Source organism: Acomys russatus, chromosome 22, assembly GCF_903995435.1.
Source record: "Acomys russatus chromosome 22, mAcoRus1.1, whole genome shotgun sequence".
NCBI lineage: Eukaryota > Metazoa > Chordata > Mammalia > Rodentia > Muridae > Acomys > Acomys russatus.
The window spans coordinates 14,641,106-14,661,793 of NC_067158.1; the positions used below are offsets into that span (position 1 = coordinate 14,641,106).

The window sequence follows — 20,688 nt, forward strand, 5'->3', positions numbered from 1 at the left end:
GAAGTTGGAGATGGCAGGAGTCTGGAATGTGTGCTGAAGAAAACCACAACTAGCAAGCAGAGCCAGCCAAGAGAGCCAAGAGCCTTGTAGGCTGTAACTGGCAGGGGCTGGGGTACCTACCCAAGCTGATCTGAAGTCACTTCGCTATGTGCCTCTGAGGCTGACCATGGAGCTGTGCAGCTGAGTTTTTGTCCTCCTGGTCCTTTCTTGTAGAATACAAATATCTACATTGTATCAGCATATCTTGGGGGGTTTAATTTTCATTTACAGTTTGTATGCCCTCAAAGTTAAGAGTTTATCTTGAGCAGTGCTGGGCCTGTTAAAAAGTATGGAGGCATTTGGAGACGTACAGCATAAACTTTCCTTGTGAGATGAATGTTCATTCTTGATAGTGTTATTGGGCTGTGGTATTCAGTAGTTTGGATGAAAAAAAAAAAATGTCCCCCTGTAGGCAGGCTCATGCATTCAGATCTTTGGTTCAAGTTGGTGGCACTGTTTAGGAAAGTTCTGATAATTTTAGGACATGGAGACTTGCTAGAAGAAGTACATAAGAGGGAGTGAGCTCTAGGGGCTTAGAGCCTCCCCACTTCCTGTTCACTCTCTCTGCTTCCTGTATGGGGTGGAGATGTGAGCTCTCAGCTTCCTCATGGTAGCTCTCAGCTACCATGGCTATCCCCACTGTTATGGACTCACCCTCTGAAACCGTGCTTCCAAATAGGTTCTTCTTTAAGTTGTGTTTTTTGTCTGGTATTTTATCACAGCAATAGAAAGTAACAAATCCATGGTGAAAAGCTGGAGGTGGAGCCTTGTGAGAGGAAGTAGGTCCATGAGGACAGATGCCGAAAGCTGTGTCCTGTCCTTTTTCACACTCTCTGATTCCTGTCCATCATGAGATGAGCTGTGCTGGCTATTTCTTGATACTTTTTATGAAGCTTGTTATCTCAGTTTCTCTCACTGCTGTGATAAAATACCCTGACAAAAGCCACTTATGGGGTAAAGGGCTTAACTCAGCTGTTACGGAGTTCGTTATAGTGGGAAAGACACGGCAGCAGGCAGGGAAGGCAGAGCAGCAAGAGTAAGAAGCTGGTTGGTCACATGGCATTCACACTCAGAAGGCAGAGAGCAATGGAGGCCCATGCTCAGCTCACTGTTTCCTTTTTGTATAGTCTAGGATGCTAGCCTATGGTATGGTGTTACTCACAGTGGGTAGGCCGTCCCACTTTAATTAACCCAGTCAAGCCCACACGCTGGAGGCATCCCCAAAGGCTAACCTGACCTAAATAATCCCTCACCTGTGTACCTGGAGGTTTGTCTCTGGTGACTCTGGAACCTGCCAACGATCGTGTGGGTAGTTTTAGCCTTCGGAGTGAAGGTTTTGCCCTTGTAAGTTATGGGGTGGTGGTGGAGAAGCTGTGGTCCTAGTGTCTTGTTTTCTGTCCTCATTGGGTGACCCAGGCTTGGTGTTACGGCTTTCCCTCAACACACTGAAAGGCTCATCGACGTTAGGGCTGTGAGGAAGCTTTTGCTTGCAGATCTTGAAGCCTTTGCAGCTGGGAGAAGGCAGAAACAAGACTCAGGGACACTACAAAGATGTGATTGAGTCCAGTCACCATCTTAAAAAGATTCTAAGCAATATGAAAAGAGAAGGGCTGAGAAGTGCCTCCTGGTGCTGGGCGATGGGCACACAAAGGGGCTCTGTTCGGTAGCCCCTAGGGTGCCCCTTGCCTCCTGGGCTATCATGGCTGTCAAAACAGAGAACACATTCCTCCGTCAACCCAGGACACAAAGGCTAGACTCGGAGCAAGTCACTAGGTAGTTTTATTAGTCCACCCAGAGTCATAAATCCTCCCCTGGAATGTTGGCCTGTCCCCTGCCTCTCTTCTCCCTCTAGAGTATCACAGCCCGAGAGCAGCGACCAACCAGGCAAGTCCAAGGTGGAGTTTTTCTCCTTCATTTTTAAAATAACTCCTTAGTTCACTAAAATGGTAATTGTTTATTGTGTGAGTTTTGTAAGCTACTGAAACAAAAGAAGAAAAAGTGTTTGTATAAGGGCACAGTTACCGAATATATTCAGATACTCGTGTGTGTTTATGCTGTCAGGTGTGTGTGTGTGTGTGTGTGTTTCAGAGGCACGGTGTTAATGTTTTGACAGCCATTTTATTGTGAAATACAATACACAGCACATTACTGTGAGAGGTGTAGTTCAATAAAACCATTCATTATGTGATTCCCATGAACCCCAGTGATGTCCCAGAGGTTTGCTCTGAGCCGCCTGCCTTCCAGCTCTGCTCAAGCCCCAGGCCTGCACTGATTGGCTATCTGTCTTCTTGTCTCCCTTTTGTAGTTTTCAATCTATACAAGTGTCCCAACAGTTCTGCTAAGCTTGTTTTTGAGGACTCCATTGGAAGATGAGTCCCCTGGGTCTTTGCATGCCATCCATCTGTTCTCACGCAGTGGCTTATGCCTTTTCACACACATCCCTCTTTCTGTTTCTCCACGGATGGACATCGAGTTCTTTCTCAGGTTGGGCCTTTAAATGAAACGTGGCTCTGGTTCCAGAGACTATGTTCCGAGTCTTCTGACCACACGCCCCACAGCACACCAGACATTTGTTACAAGGTCTCTAGACTGCTTTTCAGGTGGCTCCAACACTGTACCCTCCAAATGCTCTTCAACTCTTACCACCTGGTCATGTGATTATGGCCCACGTAGAAGTAGCTGATCTCCACTGACGTCTGTGGAGTGGAGTGATGGATAAAGGGGGAGAAGGAAGTGGGTGAGATGGATGAGGAAGAGGAGGAGGAGCATGAAAAAGAAAAAGGATGAGGATAAGAAGGAAGAAGGAGGAGGAGGAGGGTGAGAGGTTGTCAGACGAGATGGTCATTAAGGTGTTTTGTGGTCCTGTATTCTGTATCACTGGCTTTATTATTGATTACTTATATTTAATATTAATATGTTATATAATTATAGTATAGTTATATATAATATATTAATAACATCTATAACATTGCTTACTAATTATATATAGATATTAGCTATGTACTTAGTTAATATAGGTAACTGAAGTGTTTTAGTTTACATGCACAGCCCGTTTTGAGTCTCTGCATAGTCATCTTCTGTTTTTCTTTTTGTTTTTTCGAGACAGGGTTTCTCTATGTGATCTTGGCTGTCCTGGACTCACTTTGTAGACCAGGCTGGCCTCGAACTCACAGCAATCCGTCTGCCTCTTCCTCCTGAGTGCTGGACTTAAAGGAGTGCGCCACCTGGCCTGGCTCATTTTCAGGTTATCACTGCCTCACAGAGTAGTTTCCTGTGTTAAATGGGCAGCAGTACACGGTAGATGCTTTAGCAAATGTGCCCTCCCTCTGTGGGAACTGCACGTAGAACGTTGCTGAAAGGTCCACGCCCCTGAGTCTTCTGATTATTGAAATTTTACATCAGTGCATTCCACGTGGCATGCATAGATCCTGAAGCATCATATTCTAGGGGGCTTGTGTGATGTCATCACAAATTCTATTTTCATGTAAGAAAGTGTTAACCTGCTTTGTGTTGCTCTTGAAAACTGTTTAGTTTTTAATGTGCTACCAACAAACTCATAAGGCATCCATTATTTCTTACATTGTTTTGAGAGACTGGCTTTGAAAACGTGTGAACATTCCTGGATCCTGATACCCAGGGCCTGAGGATGGCCAGGCCCATAGACCCCTGGCATGTTTCCTGAGCAGTGTACAGGCCTGCCAGCCAGATGGGAAACACTAGCTCTGCTTTTCATGCACACAACCCCCATGCCTGAAGATTAGATGGCTTTTTTTGGAATCCAATTTCATTTCTACAGAGCTATTAAATGTGAAACAGTTTTAAGAGAAGTGATAAGACTATTTACTTATATCTTTGCTATGTAATTTTGGGCCATTAAGTGTGACCTTTTTGGATGTTCTACTAAAAAGTACACTGGTTTATATTAAGTGCAAGTAGAAAATTCAACCTCCTCCAAAAACAACACGTAATTTTCAGACATATTTTACTCATATTAAACATGTGGTTATTGCATTACTAAAAATATCAAAACAATTTATGACCTCTGGAAAATCCACATTGCTGGTTCTTATTTGTTATTTTTTCTTAAGCATCAGGGTGTGGGCTGGTGGGAGTAGGCTGCCCTAGTTATTTTCCTTCAGATATATTTAGTGTTTCTCATTATAGAAAGCTTGTCAGGAGGAAAGCAAATTATTTTCTTTGAGTCTTAGAGTAGGATTTTCATCTTCCTTTACAATCTTGAAGATTTAAAAATCTCATATTTTTTAAAAAGTAAAATCACTTAAAATGCATTTAGGTGAATAGTTTTGATCTGTTTCATCTGTTTCAAACTATTACAGCAATTTCTACTTCCCCACATGGTGGAATTATTATTTGAAAAATGCCAACATTATGTCTCAGATGACTGGGAAACAGTGAGAGAAGCCATACTTCAGGCATCAAGTCTTGAAGTATGTGTCTGGGGAAGAGACGCTTATGGGGAAGGCCAACAAGCTGATGACCTGAGAGGCACAGGCCATATCCTCCCACTGTGTACATCTGGAAACCCACTGGCATTTGTCCCTGGGAAGTCATAGCATCCACTCAACCTCCCCGCCCCCCTAATTTGTGCCATCTGGGTTTTCTCCTTCCTGACACTTGGACTCTTTCTTGATGTCAGGACACACATCTAACTGATCTGGTGTCTTCTTTGTTTTCACAACTACTGGCCCCCAGCGGGTTCTCCCTCCCCATGTTGGTCTTTATTTAAGGGCTCAGAACACATTTATCCAACTGTAAATAGATTTCAGAGTTGATTCTGAGGTTCTCTGTTTAGCCTTAAGCCTCTGAGGCCATCATTTTTGCCTTCCACGAGTTGAATGCTGCATCTATGTCTGTAGGCCACACACATCACCCAGGGCCCCAGGCCTCAGTAATCAGTCATCTACACCCGATTAGTCATGTGCCTCTGCTCTGTCCACTTCCTTTCCAACATTCCACTCGACTCTGTCTACTTTTCTATGTCACAAACCTAGGCTTGCTCCAGACCGTTCTTGCAATCTCTTCCCTCATCTTGTAAAAGCTGCTTAACTGGTTTCTTGCCCTCTCATTTCCCCATCCCACACTAATTTATAATCCACAGTACAACCAAAGATCCTTCCAGAACACAAGTCTGATCCTATCTTTTCTCTAATTAAAATGGTTCAATGGTTCTCCATCGCATGAAGGGAAAACCCAACCTGCACGTGACAGATAAAGTGTTTTGAGCAGGCTCTGAGTTTTCCTGTGTGGTTAGGGGCTGGACTCAGTGAAGCTGACTCTGAGAGCCCCTGACTAAGGACAGAAATCTCCCTTGTCCTGGGGCTCTCTGGTTCAGCCAATATATGAGGCTACACAGAACGATCTCCCTGCAGATGCCATTGAGTAGCATTCACTGGCACGTCTTCTGCACATGTGGAATTCTGTATGAAGAAGTCCAATAACTCATGTAAAACTGAGATGGAATTTATTGTCTACTACAAGGAGCTTTGCAATAAATTCCTCCACGAGTTCCATTACAGGAAGTATTTAGTCTCCACCACTGGAGGCATCTGTTTTCTGTTGTCAAAATTTTCTGTCTCTGTAACCTGGAGTCTCTGTTGGTTATAAATGCCAGAAAAGTTGGAACCACATAGATTAGCCAAGAATTTGAAACTGCTGAGCTTTGTGGACTGAGACCATGAACCCCTTTAGCTTCCTTTAAACACATTCTTCTCCATCATTCCAGGGGACATTTTCCCCTGTTGGTTCCTTAATAACTCAAGGAACTCAGAGTAGGGGTGCTTGGTATACACCTTCAGGGTTCACCGCAATTACTTTTCATTTTGTGGCTTTAATCTTCCAGTTGTGCCCATTCTTCCCCCCTTCCCCCACAATGCTGCCATTTTCCTCTACCATGAGAAGGACTCAGTCATGCTAGCCTTACTACCTAGTTCCTAGTACCTAGTACCTAGTTCCTAATGTGATCCTTCTCATGTGTACTTCAGATTTTCATCGTTTTGGTTTTGTTTGTTTGTTTCTCTGTAGCCCTGGCTGTCCTGGACTCTCTTTGTAGTCCAGGCTGGCCTTGAAATCACAGCGATCCACCTGCTTCTGCCTCCCGAGTGCTGGGATTAAAGGCATGCGCCGCCACCACCCGCCTCTTCATCATTTTTTTTAAAAACAAGATCTTCAGTCTTCATTTATAGAGTGAAGTATCCACTGTCTTCAGTCAAGCCAGTTTCAAATCCACCACCAGAACCATCTTTTAAAGTCCTATCGGGGGGACTTAAAGCTCTGAGGAAGAGAGGGATTTTGGTTAATATGTGTATTAGGGTCTTATAACACACCCTTTGTGGCTAAGAGGGAAGAAGTGTGCTTAACCCTTTGTTTTCCCTTCAAAGGGAAGCGATGAAGTCCTTCCCCACCATTCCATCTGCTAGCTAAGAAAGGCGCCATCCAAAACTAGAGGGCTGTCCATGTCTCTTCAGCAACAGGATTCGATGCTCCCTTGAAAGAGAAAATGCTGGGGCTCTGGATGTAGCTCAGGTAGCAGAATGCTTACCCAGTACACATGAAGCCTGGGCTTTGACCCCCAGCAACAAACAAAATTGGCTGTGGTAACACATGCTTGCAATACCTGTCCTGAGGGGCTCTAGACATGGCTTCGGAAGTTCAAGGTCCTTCTTAGCTACACCATAAATTTAAAGCCAGCCTGGAATACATGAAACCCTGTCTCAAACACACACACACACACACACACACACACACACACACACACACACACACGAAGTAAGTAGGTGGTGCCATCTTGAAGAGGGGATGAGAACAGGAAGATACCGTAAGTCTATTATTAGGAAGGCCAAACTGCGAGTTTCCATGTACATGCAAAGTCAGGCGAAATCACCAATAAAGACTTGGCTGAGGCATTTCCCAGCTTGTCCTCTGGGCCCCAGCGAGATTGCACTTTGTCTATACTGTAAGGTCTCATATGGCTCATGACATAATTTGGCCATTAAGGCATGGGCAGAGATGATGTGAATCACTTATCACTTCTGTGTAGTTTTAAGAGTGAAGAGTGAGGACCTCTTTTTCTCCACCATCATCACCACCACCATAGGTATTACCTCCATCACCAGCATCACCACAATAGGTAGGGTTTACATTCCCCAATGATCATAACCACTAACATAGCTACTACTGCCTTCACCGTCACCATCACTATTATCACCACCACGGGTGATTATCTTCATCACCATCATCACTACCATGACAATAGCCACTGCTTCCATCACTACTAAATTCATAACCATTACTTTCACCTCAACATAACCAATCCAACATCACCAGCATCCCTATAATCATTACCTACATCACCATCATCATCACCACCACCATAACCGTTTCCTCCATTACTACATTTTCACCACCACCCTTACAACTATTCCCTCCATCTTTATCATAGCTACCACCATAGACATTATTTCCATTACCACTACCAACGTCCTACCCATTATCTGAATCATCTTCATCATCACTACCATTAGCAGCACCACGATGACTCCATCAACATTAACTCACCATCTCCATCATAACCATCCCCTTATCATCATTACTATGACTACCACAATAGCGATTTCAGCACCAATCAACCCCAACATTGTAACTACCGTCGTCATGGACATAATCAATCATCCTCCGGCTGAGCACTCAGCTGCATCCTCAGGGACTTCCATGTTTAAACTGCTTTACTTAACACATTAACTTTACAGTACAATCTTAGGACACCAATAACGGGGGGTGGGGTAGGGGGAGGAAAGGACAGTAACATATTCCAAAGGAAAAAGAAAAGTCACTAATAAATATGAGGAATACTTCTGGCATTGTATTGGCATTATGAATCGTGACTGTTACAAGCCAGTAACAAAGATTTCAAAGTTCTGAAAGAAAAAGTTAACTCTCAGTGAAGCTGCCTATCAAGCATGAGAACAGAATAAAATCTTTGAGACACTTAAAGACTTATATATTGGTGGCTCACGCCTTTAATCCTAGCACTTGGGAGGCAGAGGCAGGCAGATTGCTGTGAGTTTGAAGCCAGCCTGCTCTACAAAGCTATTCCAGTACAGCCAAGGATAACACGGAGAAACCCTGTCTTGAAAAACTAAAACTACAAAACAAAAACAAAACACTTACATATATTTTTTCTAATGAATCCCTTGTTATGGCTATTTTGATTGTCAACTTGACTCCATTGGGAATTAGCTAAAACTTGATCTGGGTGTGGTGGCGCATGCCTTTAATCCCAGCACTCGAGAGGCAGAGGTAGGTGGATCGCTGTGAGTTCAAGGCCAGCCTAGTCTACAAAGCAAGTCCAGGACAGCCAAGGCTACACAGAGAGACCCTGTCTCGAAAAACCAAATAAATAAATAAAATATATATTCATTCTATAAGTTCTGTTTTTTAAGAGAACCCTGACTAATACATTCCCTAAGATGTATCTTAACCTAAGGGGAAAGAGACCAAACCAACAAAGAGGTCAGCTGCCTTCTGAAGAGTGGCCTCCAGGGACATGGGTCCCATGGAATGGATGGTGAACTTTGAAGTTTGGGAAAATTTAATACATGGTATGGAGACAGGTGTGGTGGTACATGCCTTTAATCCCAGCACTCAGGGATGCAGAGGCAGGTAGATTGCCATGAGTTCCAGTCCAACCTGGCCTACAAAGCAAGTCCAGGACATCCAGGGCTACACAGAGAAACCCTGTCTCAAAGAAAAAATATGGCAGGTGAAAGATGAAAAGCATGTTTTACTCTCACTAAATCCAACAATAGATCTAAGAACACCTATGAACCCAAATCTGAAACCAATGGGCCTCATGATACACAGTGGAGCCTCCTCAGCTATCTAGAGAATGAGAGGTTAGACATATTTAGAGTGTTGGCATGTTTCCTCTCTGCCCTCTGCCCTCCCTTTACACGCCAAGGAAAGTCACTCGCCTCTGGCGCTATAGAGAGGCATTGGGACCTTTAAGAATGAGGCCTCATAGATGAAAGGCCAAGAAGCCCACCATTGGAGGGTCTGCCGCACTCTCCTCCTTTCTCCCTTTGCTCCACGCTGCCACAACAAGCCGCTCATTCTGTCCGTGTACTTATTACATGCACAGACATATAAACAAAGATTAAAAACAAATATTTTCAAAAGAAAGAAGAAAAAGGAGCTAGGTGTGGAAGAAGAAAAACACGGATGACGGAGGAGAAGGCAAACAAAAGAGACACCATAGCAGCACACGAAGCAATCTCTCTCCTCCCTGAGAAAGGACTCCATGGTCCTCAGCCCCTGATCACTGCTGCTTCAAATCTGGAGACTTAGCAGCTTTCTGGTTATTTGAACTATAAAGGGCAGCATAGGACCTCAAGATGCTCCTGTAAAATATAGCGGACAGACAGAAAGAAGCCCAGAGGCGGACCTGAATATCTTTTCCTCCGCACAGGGCTGTGAGAGCAGAGGGAGGAGTGGCAGATGGGAGTCTGGGGCCACCAGTTCAGAAGATGCCCGGATGCAAACATGCGATTTCAGCAGATGGAAAGGCGTTAAGGAAAGTGGAGAGACTGCACTCCAGCCAAGCCACAAGTCACAGTGACTGTTTTTCTTAAACAGAATCCCATTTCTTCACACTTCATAGACATTAAGCAGCCAAGATGGGTGACATCATCATCGTCTTTCTTGAATATCTGCTCTAGACAAACCTGTGCGGTGAAAATCACCGTAGCATTTTTTTTTTTGTTTTATTTGGTTTTGGTTTTTAGAGACAGGGTTTCTCTGTGTAGCCTTGACTGTCCTGGACTCATTTTGTAGACCAGGCTGGGTGTCGAACTCACAGCGATCCATCTGCCTCTGCCTCCCAAGTGCTGGGATTAAATGTGTGTGCTACCACTGCCCAGCCTGGTCATGTTTTAAATGTGGATGACTGCTTCCAGCTTGGGTGACTGGTCTGTTGACAGGGGCAGCCACAGTGCATGGATTTATGGAGATGTCTTTTTAACTGTATTGCTGGTTCAGGGCCGGCCTGTGTCCTCCTTGGTCTTGTCCTGATTGGTCACAGCTGGGTTTCTTTCTAAGTGGGTCTCTTCCTGGTGTCAGGGACCCCTTGACAGCACCTTTTGGGTAGAGGATGCTTGTCATCCTCTGCGGCCCATGACTACTTTTCTCTAACTTCAGAGATTATCTGTATTCCCTCCCTGCTCAGCTAATTCCGGTGGCTTGTCTATGGGAGGGGGGGCTGCCTCCAGCGACTCAACACACTGAAGTGCAGTAGTGCCCAGGCCTGCTCGAGGGAAAGTGAGGGCAGATGGCCACACAAAATCACTCCAAAGAAGGATAAATGGGTCCATCTCCTCTTTGATTAGGAGACTCACCTGGACAGACTGCATGAGAATCTTCAAGGTCACATGCCAAGCCATAGAAGGTTCAGGTGGAGGGGCAGCCACATTACCTAGAGAGAGAGGGTATGGGGGAGCAAGCAGGTGGGAAGGAGGTGGGGCACTGGCTTGTCCTCCAAGTCCACTGGAGAAACAGATGGGCCAGCCCCATCACTTGGGAACTGCTCAGTCCACATTCATTGAGTACTATGAGGCTTTTTCTAGGCCAGGCAGAATCTATGGGGAGACGAGACCTTAGTCACTCTGCTCCAAAGAGGTCTGCTTTTTGTGGAAAGAGAGGAGATGCAGGCAGCCTTGAGGGGCTGTCCTCCTGGCAAGGCTTCTTGCCGACCTGTCGTAAGTCCCACAGACAGAGCCCTTCATCCATTCAGTGAAACTAGTTCACTCTGTGCCATTCAGATCTCTCTTCTCATTTTCTGCCTTAGCCACCTCAGTCTTTTTTAAAAATATATTTTATTAATTTATTCATATTACATCTCAGTTGTTATCCCATCCCTTGTATCCTCCCATTCCTCCCTCCCTCCCCGCTTTCCCCTTACTCTCCTCCCCTATGACTGTGACTGAGGGGGACCTCCTCCCCTTGTATATGCTCATAGGGATCAAGTCTCTTCTTGGTAACAGGCTATCCTTCCTCTGAGTGCCACCAGGCCTCCTCATCCAGGGGACATGGTCAAATATGGGGCACCAGAGTTCATGTGGAAGTCAGACCCCACTCTCCACTCAACTGTGGAGAATGTCCTGTCCATTGGCTAGATCTGGGTAGGGTTTCAAAGTTTACTGCACATATTGTCCTTGGCTGATGCCATAGTTTGAGCAGGACCCCTGGGCCCAGATCTACTCACCATAATGTTCTTCTTGTAGGTTGGCCACCTCGGTCTTGATGACATAGTCTCTGTATGCAGGGACTGGTGGTAGGTGGCTGCAGCAAAGCTGAGGGAGGCTCGGAGAGGATGTGTGCCTGCAGCTGGAGGGGCAACGTAAGTCCGAGGAGCCTTTCCGGTTCTATAGTCTTGTTTTTACTTTGGAGTGCACAGACTCTCAGCATTAATGGAGGCCAGTGGGCACCATGGCAGTGAGTAACACATCCCTGGTGAATAGTCCAAGACCTGGAGACGCTAAGCGAGCCCCAGGAGGGTGTACCCCAAATGCTAAGTGTAACAGGGAGGCTTGTAGATCTGTGCTTCTTAGAAGTTTCCTGAGGAGGGCTTGAGGTGTGACTTCATGGCATACTGAAGGGGTCCAGCCTAGCATTGTTGAAGCTAGGCCCAATTCCCAGCACAGAAAAGAAAATAGGAACCTCCCAGGGAGCTAATAAGATGGAGACAGAGAGACACTGTCTGTTTTTACACTGTTTAGGGGGTAGTGGTGGCCCAGGGCAGCCAGCCTAATAGCCTAATCACAGTCTTTGGATCCAGCTAAGCAATATAATGTGTCATAGGTTTAAAAAATATCTAGGATGCACTCCGAAACATGGAATAGGCTGGAGATAAATTACCCTTTGAAATCATAGCTGGCTAGCTGCTCTTCTTGCCAGAGATGCTACAGACAAAACTGTACTCAGGGTGCCTGAGGCTGTAGACAGTCTCCTCCGTAGACAGAGAATATGGGGGCTGGGAGCCCTGGTGATCTTCAGAGCAGCTCCTGGTCCAGCAGATAACCTCACAGTCACATTAGCCTCAGTCCCCCACAGAGTCCTTACGTGGGTTTCCACCTAAATGGGTTAAGAAGCCAGTAACTATGACAACCCCTTGACTTAGGTAAGGTTTGCTGTTAGCTCTGTGGGGAAATTCTTCTCATGGATGTTGAACAGTTCAGACTTCTCTGCCATAATCTTACAAGCTTAAAATCTCTTTGGCTTCTTTCTCTTTCTTTCTTTCTTTCTTTCGTTCTTTTTTGTTTGTTTTTGTTTTGAGACAGGGTTTCTCTATGTAGCCTTAACTGTCCTGGACTCACTTCGTAGGCCAGGCTGGCCTTGAACTCACAGCAATCCACCTGCCTCTGCCTCCTGAGTGCTAGGATTGAAGGCATGCGCCACCATGCTCGGCCTCTTTGGTTTATTTCAAGCAAAGTATTGTGGCTGTACGGCTAAACACTAACTTGGAGTCACTTTCAGTCACCCATTTATTTGAAAGAGACAAGTTCTCAATGCAATAACCAATACTTTCTCTTACTTTAACTACGTAGCAAGATAGCATTCCAGTGCTGGAGAGATGGCTCAGAGGTTAAGAGCACTGGCTGCTCTTCCAAAGGTCCCGAGTTCAATTCCCAGCAACCACATGGTGGCTCACAACCATCTATAATGTGTTCTGGTGCCCTCTTCTGGTGTGCAGGCATACATGCAAATGGAACACTGTATACATAATAAGATAAATAAATCTGAAAAAAAAAAAAAAAAGATAGGAGGCCAGGTGTGGTGGCGCACGCCTTTAATCCCAGCACTCTGGAGGCAGAAGAAGCAGATAGATCGCTGTGAGTTTGAGGCCAGCCTGGTCTACAAAATGAGTCCAGGATAGCCAAGGCTAACACAGAAACTCTGTCTCAAAAAACTAAAAAAAAAAAAAAAAAAGATAGCATCCCAGTAATTACACTTAAAATGGTGTCTGGGACATGGAAACCATTGTGTGAGATGGTGAGATACAGCAGCTGTACATGGATGGTATCATGAGGTAAGTGGTACCCGTGAACTTAGGATAGGGTTTTCAGCCATCTGTTAGTTTGGGGTTTACTGGTTGATAGCCACTGGGAGCAGGACTCTCCAGAGGTGACCAAGAATAGGAGAGCAGGGCTGGGAAGTGCCTTGAAAACTCTCAGGAGACACTGCTGGGGAAATCCTGACTTCCATCATGCTCAAAATCTTCACAGCCACAGAACTAAAACTCTCCATCTTGGCCAAATTAAGACCTTCAAAGTAGGCACTTAAAAATAAACATTAAAAGACCGTCTTTAAATAGCGCACACTATGGTTAGAACACCCACTGCTCCCTCTGCCTGCTGAGTTCACTCAGGACTGTAATCACCCCCACCAGATGTTGATGGTCATATAACAAGAGGATGGAAACTCAAGCCCACTAGAGTGAGAGCAGAGCCATGGGAAAAGATTCATCTTAGATGGGGTCATCCGGGCGGACTCCATCAGACGGCTTCACAAGGAGAGAGGGACCAGTGCACACAGACACACTTATCTCTTGCCCAGTGATGCTTTTTATCACCCCAAGACTCCAGCCAGCAAGATGATCATTATCAGAACTGAGCTAATGCCCGGTCCTTTCTTGCTCTGATATATTCAGAGCGGTAAGCTCAACGATCCTCTTTTTTTTTTTTTTTTTTTTAATACAGTTGCACTGCCTCTGGTATTTCACTGTACCAATGAAAATCAGAACAGCCTCACAAGAACCAAATTATTTGAAAAGTCTGCAGATAGGCGATATGATGTAATTCAGAGGGAAGCCACAACACATTTTCTTTTAGTTCTTCTACTTTCAAGGTGCCATGCCCCCTTGTACTCCCAGCTATTTAGGAGCAGAAACAAAAGGATTTCCTAAAGCCCAGGACTTTGAGATCAGTTAAAATAATGTAGTGACACCTGCCTGCAAACAAGCAACCAGCCAAAGCTTTCACGTCAACACTGTGGCTAGGGTACCATGTACAAACTTATGTACTTTCAAACATAAGACCCAGAGGCCTCTAAGCTGGAGTTGACTTGACTCTTCCCTCTATGAGGACTAACTTTCATGGTACCAGAAAGTACCATGTAAGCTTCCCAGCTATAATGCCAATGAACCTCAACAGTGGCCCGCATGGCACCATAAGGGTGTAGTATTGGCACACATACCTTGGCAGTAACCAACAGCTCTCTAATTGGAGTTAAGAAAGAAACCATGTCTGGCACTGGAAACCTAGCCACATACCCAAGGCTAGTGAAGTGTGGGTATTAGAGAAGAGCCCTGGATAATCTCTGATAATAATAATCTTAATATTTGTCCTCATAATCACAGATCAATGTAATTATGATCCCAATCAAGACAACTTCTCTTTGCAACAGATGGAAAACACTACAGAAAATCACAACCAATCAAAATCAAGAGTTGTAGAAACCAGTTCCAATGCATTCATATAAAAGACTCCTAAGGACCAGGGAACCCTATGGAAGTCGGGGCAGGAAGTTTTATGTGAGACTGGGTTGCCTCCTACAGTCAGAGGCTAGACTTACTATCATGGCCGGCCAAATGTAAGCTGAACAAGGATGATACCAATACACATGCCAAAGTGGACAAGGAAGAGCCCATGAGGCATCCACTCCACTCAAAGAACTACAGACTGTGAGTATTGTTTTTATTTCCTCAGAAGAGGGGATGAGATGAGATCTGTCCCCAAGTTCTACTAATGCATGGTTTGGGCTGAGCCCAGAGCCTTCATATCTAACTAGCCATGGGCCTAGGGCTGGAAGTGTCTATCTTCCATACAATCTAATCTTCTGCAAGCCCGGACCTTGAAGGCTTCAGTTTCCAGCCTCTATCTGCTAACCTAGGCCTATAATGTTTTCAGCCTCTGAGACTTACTGCTGAAGAAGTGTGAACCTTTCTAGTTCTTTCTGAGCTCTGGCTGGTTGTTTCAACTGAGCTGTTCTGGCTCAAAACTCCTTGCCAAGCTGACTGATTCAAACTGGCTTTTCACTGAATTGCTCTGCTTCAAAAAAGTGTCCCTCAACTCCGTGAACTGAACTGCATGAACTCAACTGCACTCAACTGAACTTCACCAAGCTGCACCATCACCCCGCCTCACTGCTCTTAAGTATCTGTTCTTGTGAAAGCTGGGTGTATCCTACCTCTGACAGTCGGTCAAATCTTTCTCTGATTTGTCACTTTGTCTGCCCCTCAACTAGATGTGATTGTTTGGAATTAAAAGTGTGTACTAAATTTCATCCAGAGGGATTAAATGTATATACTAAGGGCGTGTCTGTATTACAGCAGAATTTCACACTCCCAGGTCTTAGAATGTGATTCTTTGCCAGAGCAGCCATGATGCTGGATTAAAATTCTTCTACAACAGACAACTAAGGAATGTTGAGAGTAGGAGAAATGGTCTTCCCCAGGGAAAACTATACCAATTGGTTTATTAAATACCAAATGGCTAGTCCTGAACGCACGTATACAGACTGAGCAACTTCTTTTTAGGGATACATAAACACACTCATATACTCACACACACACACACACACACACACACACACACACACACACGCATGTGATAATAATCAATGAAAAAAAAGAGGCCATGATTTTGAAATAGAGCAAGGAAGGGTATATGGGAGGGTTGAAAAGGAGAAATGTAATTATATTATCATCTCAAAAATTTAAAAAATATTTTGTTTTCATTTTAATTGTGTATATATGTATGGGATGTGGGAAGAACTGGAAGAGCGTGTGTATATGAGCACAGTGCCTGCAGAGGCCAGAAAAGGGTGCTTTATTCCACAGAGCTTGAATTACAGGTGGTTGGGAGAGAGGCCTGACGTGGGTGCTGGGAATGGAACTTAGGACTTCCAGAACAGCAGTATCTACCCTTAGCCACTGGGCCCTCTCTTCCACCCACTCCTTGAGATTTCTAAGCTTTATTTAACAGTTTTAAAATGATGTCTCTAATACTTGCCTCTATGGAATGACTATTCCCATGAATAGTAACTTAGGCTGCAGTTTGTCAACATCTACCCATGACATCAGTACTTTATGCTTACTCCTTGGCTCAGTAATCCAAGTTTCAATCATTTATCTCCAGGAAATATTTCAAGAGATGGAACAACTTAGAAGCAGCATCATGCTCATTGTAGAAAACCAAGACAACAGCAGAGGCTGAGCTGAAAAAAATCACATCCCATGGGACAAGTTGTCCCCTCCCCATCTGTTTATATAAATAAAGCTTTACTGGAATGCAGTTGCCCTCATTCATTTATGCTTTGGCTCTGGCTGTTTGTGTACTGTAAAGGCAGGAGTGAGAGGCAGAGACAGATCACATGGCTCACAAAGCTGCAGAACACCATCTGGCTCATGCTGTAGCACTGACTTTAAAACCACTGCCTAGTCACCAAGTTACTCTCTTTATGTTGTCTGTAAATCTTTTTAACTGCTCATAGTATTTTATATTTTTCTTATTATTGTGAGTGGAATAGTTTCAAAACTGATGCTCTTTTGTTCATTGTGATGGATATAGGAAAATCATTTATTGTCCAAATATTTACATAGCAACCAATGAGACTCTGAATCTTGCCTTGATCATGTTAAAGTTTTTAGGCAGTTATTATCTAGAAACATTAAAATAATAGTTTTTAAAAGTTTTTTTTTTAATGTGCATGAGTGTTTTGCTTGCATGTATGTGTGTACTATGTGTGCCTGGTGCTCTCAGAGGCCAGAAGAGGGCATTCGATCCCTGGAACTGGAGTTACAGATGGTTGTAAGCCACCATGTGGGGGCTGAGACCTGAACTGTGGTCCTCTGGAAGAGTGGTAAACGTTTTTAACTGCCAAGCCATCTCTCTAGCCCTCTAATATGGTATTTTTACATTGTTTCTGATATCTATCTTTCTTGCCAAACTGAATCAGCTGGTGTTTCTGAGACAACCTTAAACATCCCTATTCTCTGAGCACAAATCTCTTGGTTCTGAAATAGCCTTGACCTAATTATGCAGAGTGGAGGAGCCTTCTGCTGGGTCTAAAACTCAGATCACACAGAGTTTTTGTCTTTCTCTGATTAATCAGCATAGGAATCCTGTAAGGTGAAAATGCCCAGAATAGCTCCTGGGCCCCAAGCAAGCCTGTGTGTCTATGGTCAACATATCATAACTGGGCAGAAGGGAATGGATGGTCCTTACAACCAATGGTGCAGCGAGCAGGAGAGACATGCAGAAGAATGAAGCTCTATCTGCCTCTTTACAACATACACAGCTAACTCAAAACGGTTTATAGATCCATGAGGGACATTAACTTCTAGAGCAAAACTCAGGCCTTAGTCATCACCACATTGCATCTGGCAACAACTTCCTTAACATGATGTTTAAAAAAACAAAAACAACAACAACAAAAAAACAAATGACCGAAAAATTAAATAAAACCAAAAGGAACCAAATAAAAAGAGACAGTTTCTATTAAAATTAAATATTTTAAAAAGATTTATTTTTTTATATGTATGAGTGTTTTGCCTGCATGTATATAGGTGTACTATGTGTGTGTCTGGTGCCCTTAGATGTTAGAAGAGGGAGTTGGATTCCTGACACTGGAGTTGTAGATGATTGTGAGCCACCCTGTGGTTCTGGAAACTAAACCTTGGTCCTCGGCAAGAGCAATAGGTACTTTCAACTTTGAACCATATCTCTAGCTCCCTACAATTAAATACATTTGTGCACCAAAGGATAGCTCAAGAGAATCCAAGGAATGGAAAAAAAATGTTTGCAACACATCTCTATCTATATAGGTCAGATAAGACTCTAATTTCCAGAATATTCAAGGAACTCATGTAACTGGTCCATAAATAGAATTGAAAGGTAGGCAAAAGACCTGAGTAGGCAGGCCAGGAATGGTGGCGCATGCCTTTAACCCCAGAGGCAGAGGCAAGCAGATCACTGTGAGTTCGAGACCAGCCTGGTCTACAAATCGAGTCCAGGACAGTCAAAGCTACATAGAGAGACTCTGTCTCGAAAAACAAAACAAAGCAAAACAAAAAAAGACCCGAGTAGGCATTTCTCCAAAAGAAATATGCAAATGAGATATTCAGCATCCTCAGAAACGAGGCAAATACAGAGGAAATTATAACAAATATTGTTCCAAGCCTTCTGATGAAAATGTGTGTACACATATATATGCTATGTGCATACATGTGCGCATGTGTGGTTTATGTGTGTGGCACGTTCATCCACTAGCCAGCTGTGATCAAAGTCATATGAACACGTGCTGGGAAACATATATACACATACACATCAGCTACATGTACACACATATACCACACACATACATCCATATACCACTCACGTCCACATATATACATAATCATGTATGCACAAAGCTTTATATGATGGTGTTGGGCAACATTACTTATGATGACCAAAAGGTTGAAATAAAAAATACCTCTCAGCTGATGAGAACACACGTCATGTCTGTATGCTAGGAGGTTATTCAGCCACAAAGAAAAGTGAAATACTGACATCATCATCATCACAGGAGTCAGCCTTTGAAACATGCTAAGTGAGTGTACCACATTTAACAATGGTTCCATTTACAGGAAGTGGCCTGAGCAGGCAAATTATCAATGGCGGAAAGTAGACAAATCTACTGTGGCAAGAAATGGGAATGGGGTGAACGGGCTGTCGGGCATGGGGCTGCTTTTGTGTGATGAGAACATATTGCTGTCGGGCGGTGATGATGGCATAGTCTTGTGAACCAACTACAGCCTACTGCGTTGTACTTGATGATGGTGCACTTCACCTAGATACCTAACCATCACTAAAAACATGTCTAGTGCTTGGAAAGCATGGAGTGACCCAAAAGTGTTTGCTGCTGTGACGACATGACAGTGCCCTCTGTAACTAGCTGCGAGCTCCGCGTGGACAGCAGTCTTCTGGGATTCAGTACCCAGCCTAGGGGTACAGGGCTATATCATAACTTCCCAGACTCAGAGGTGAGCTTTTGGAGCCATCTTCTCTTTCAGAATTCCCTGCTTCCCATCCAGTGACCTCCTAGCTGAAGGGAGAGGAAGTGACAGTTCATGCTACGAGCTGCGTCTGATGGACCCAGGACCCCTGCTTCTTATGCATTTATAGCCACGGTTCCCCCCTGAGTATGGCGTATTGTCTTAATGTGGTGCAGTGTGACTGCTCTGCTAGGAATGCAGCTGTGGGACTCCATGAGCATTCTATTCCAAGGCAGTGTGTCAATGGGCCAGCTCCAAACAGTGTGTCTAAAAAGCACCCACCGGGTGGGCTCTGCAGTTGTTGAAGGAGAAATGGGAAGATGGGGAGGTTCTGGGCACATCTTAAAGTGCTTCATAATACCGAGAGAGTCATAACTATTCAGCATTACAAGATGAAAAGATTCTGGCGCCTAATGGTAATGTCTAGCTGTGTAAGTACATGACTTGTTCTGTGCAATTAAAACTTGTGAGAATAGTAAGTTGCATAGTCATTTGTAGCTCACTGCTTTGTTGTTGTTGTTGCTGAAAGAAGAAAGTACAGAACTTTTACCTTTCCATCCTCGGAGCCCTCAGACCGATGGCCATGGTCCCTGGATCCCTCAGACTGATGGCCACAGTCCCTGGGGATACTTAGATGAATGGCCATGGTCCCTGAGACCCTCAGGCAGCAGCTGCATCCTCTCTCCCAGCTCCAAGGCCCTCTTCTGATTGCCATAGATACTCTCAAGGCCTGTGACCAAGCCTTGAACTTGCTGCGAACTTTCTGGAGTTACCCTCCTACCCCCTGGCCGGGCTGGTATAAATAATAATGATGACAATAATGAAAAGAACTGCTTAAGATGCAGCAGGAGGCTCTGCAGACTTACAGGCGCGCTGCGGAATGAGAAATGTCATGTCCAGGGACTGTTTCGTGGACTCGGTGCTAATAAATCATAATAATTAAATACGAGCCCTTATTGTTTGAAATTCATTTCTGTCATTCCTCGTAACATGGCAGGAGGATGAAGGAAATAGCAGATTGTCCTCCATCCTGACGTCCTCCAAGGGCTCAGGCTTGGTCCAGGGCTTCCTGGCTGTTTTTGTCTGGGCCTCTTAGTCCTTGGGCCTTGCTTATCCCTAAGGTAGGTTTTCACTTTCTTCTTTTCTGTGTGAGGCGTGAAGGCGACCGTCAGGTATAGACAGGAAAGAGCCTGGAGATAGCGTAACGAGTCTCGCTTATGCTGGGTTGAGTCACATTCATGCCCGTGAAACTACACAATGTGGCTGGTGTCACGGGAAGCTGAGGGAGCAGTCTGGAAAGCTGGCCCATGTCCTCTTCGGTCTGTGTGTTGCTCTGAGGAAGCTGAGCTCTGCTGCGCCAGCTAACTAACATCTCCCAGCTCTTTGTGTCTTTCCACTCTCAGTGTTTATCTCTCACACACTGGCAAAATCATCCAAGGGCTGGTGCCTGAGCAGGACAGCTGTTCCTTGTGCAAGGATCTGGCTTGCAGCTTCTTTTTCTGGGCTCCAGCATCTGCATAGAAACTGCCTTTGCCTTCATG

At 44.6% G+C, this 20,688-nt stretch overlaps 1 protein-coding gene across 1 annotated transcript in view; it reads right to left on the reverse strand.

The window, feature by feature from the left end:
• Pkd1l1 (polycystin 1 like 1, transient receptor potential channel interacting) overlaps positions 1–20,688 on the reverse strand; it is a 200,447-nt gene that overhangs the window by 12,649 nt on the left and 167,110 nt on the right. Inside the window, exons 52-55 of the mRNA XM_051164713.1 lie at positions 11,315–11,436; positions 10,449–10,525; positions 2,683–2,735; positions 1,468–1,550 (exon numbers count right to left, since the gene is read on the reverse strand). Coding sequence (XP_051020670.1) covers positions 1,468–1,550; positions 2,683–2,735; positions 10,449–10,525; positions 11,315–11,436 — 335 coding nt within the window. The remainder of the gene's footprint in view (positions 1–1,467; positions 1,551–2,682; positions 2,736–10,448; positions 10,526–11,314; positions 11,437–20,688) is intronic.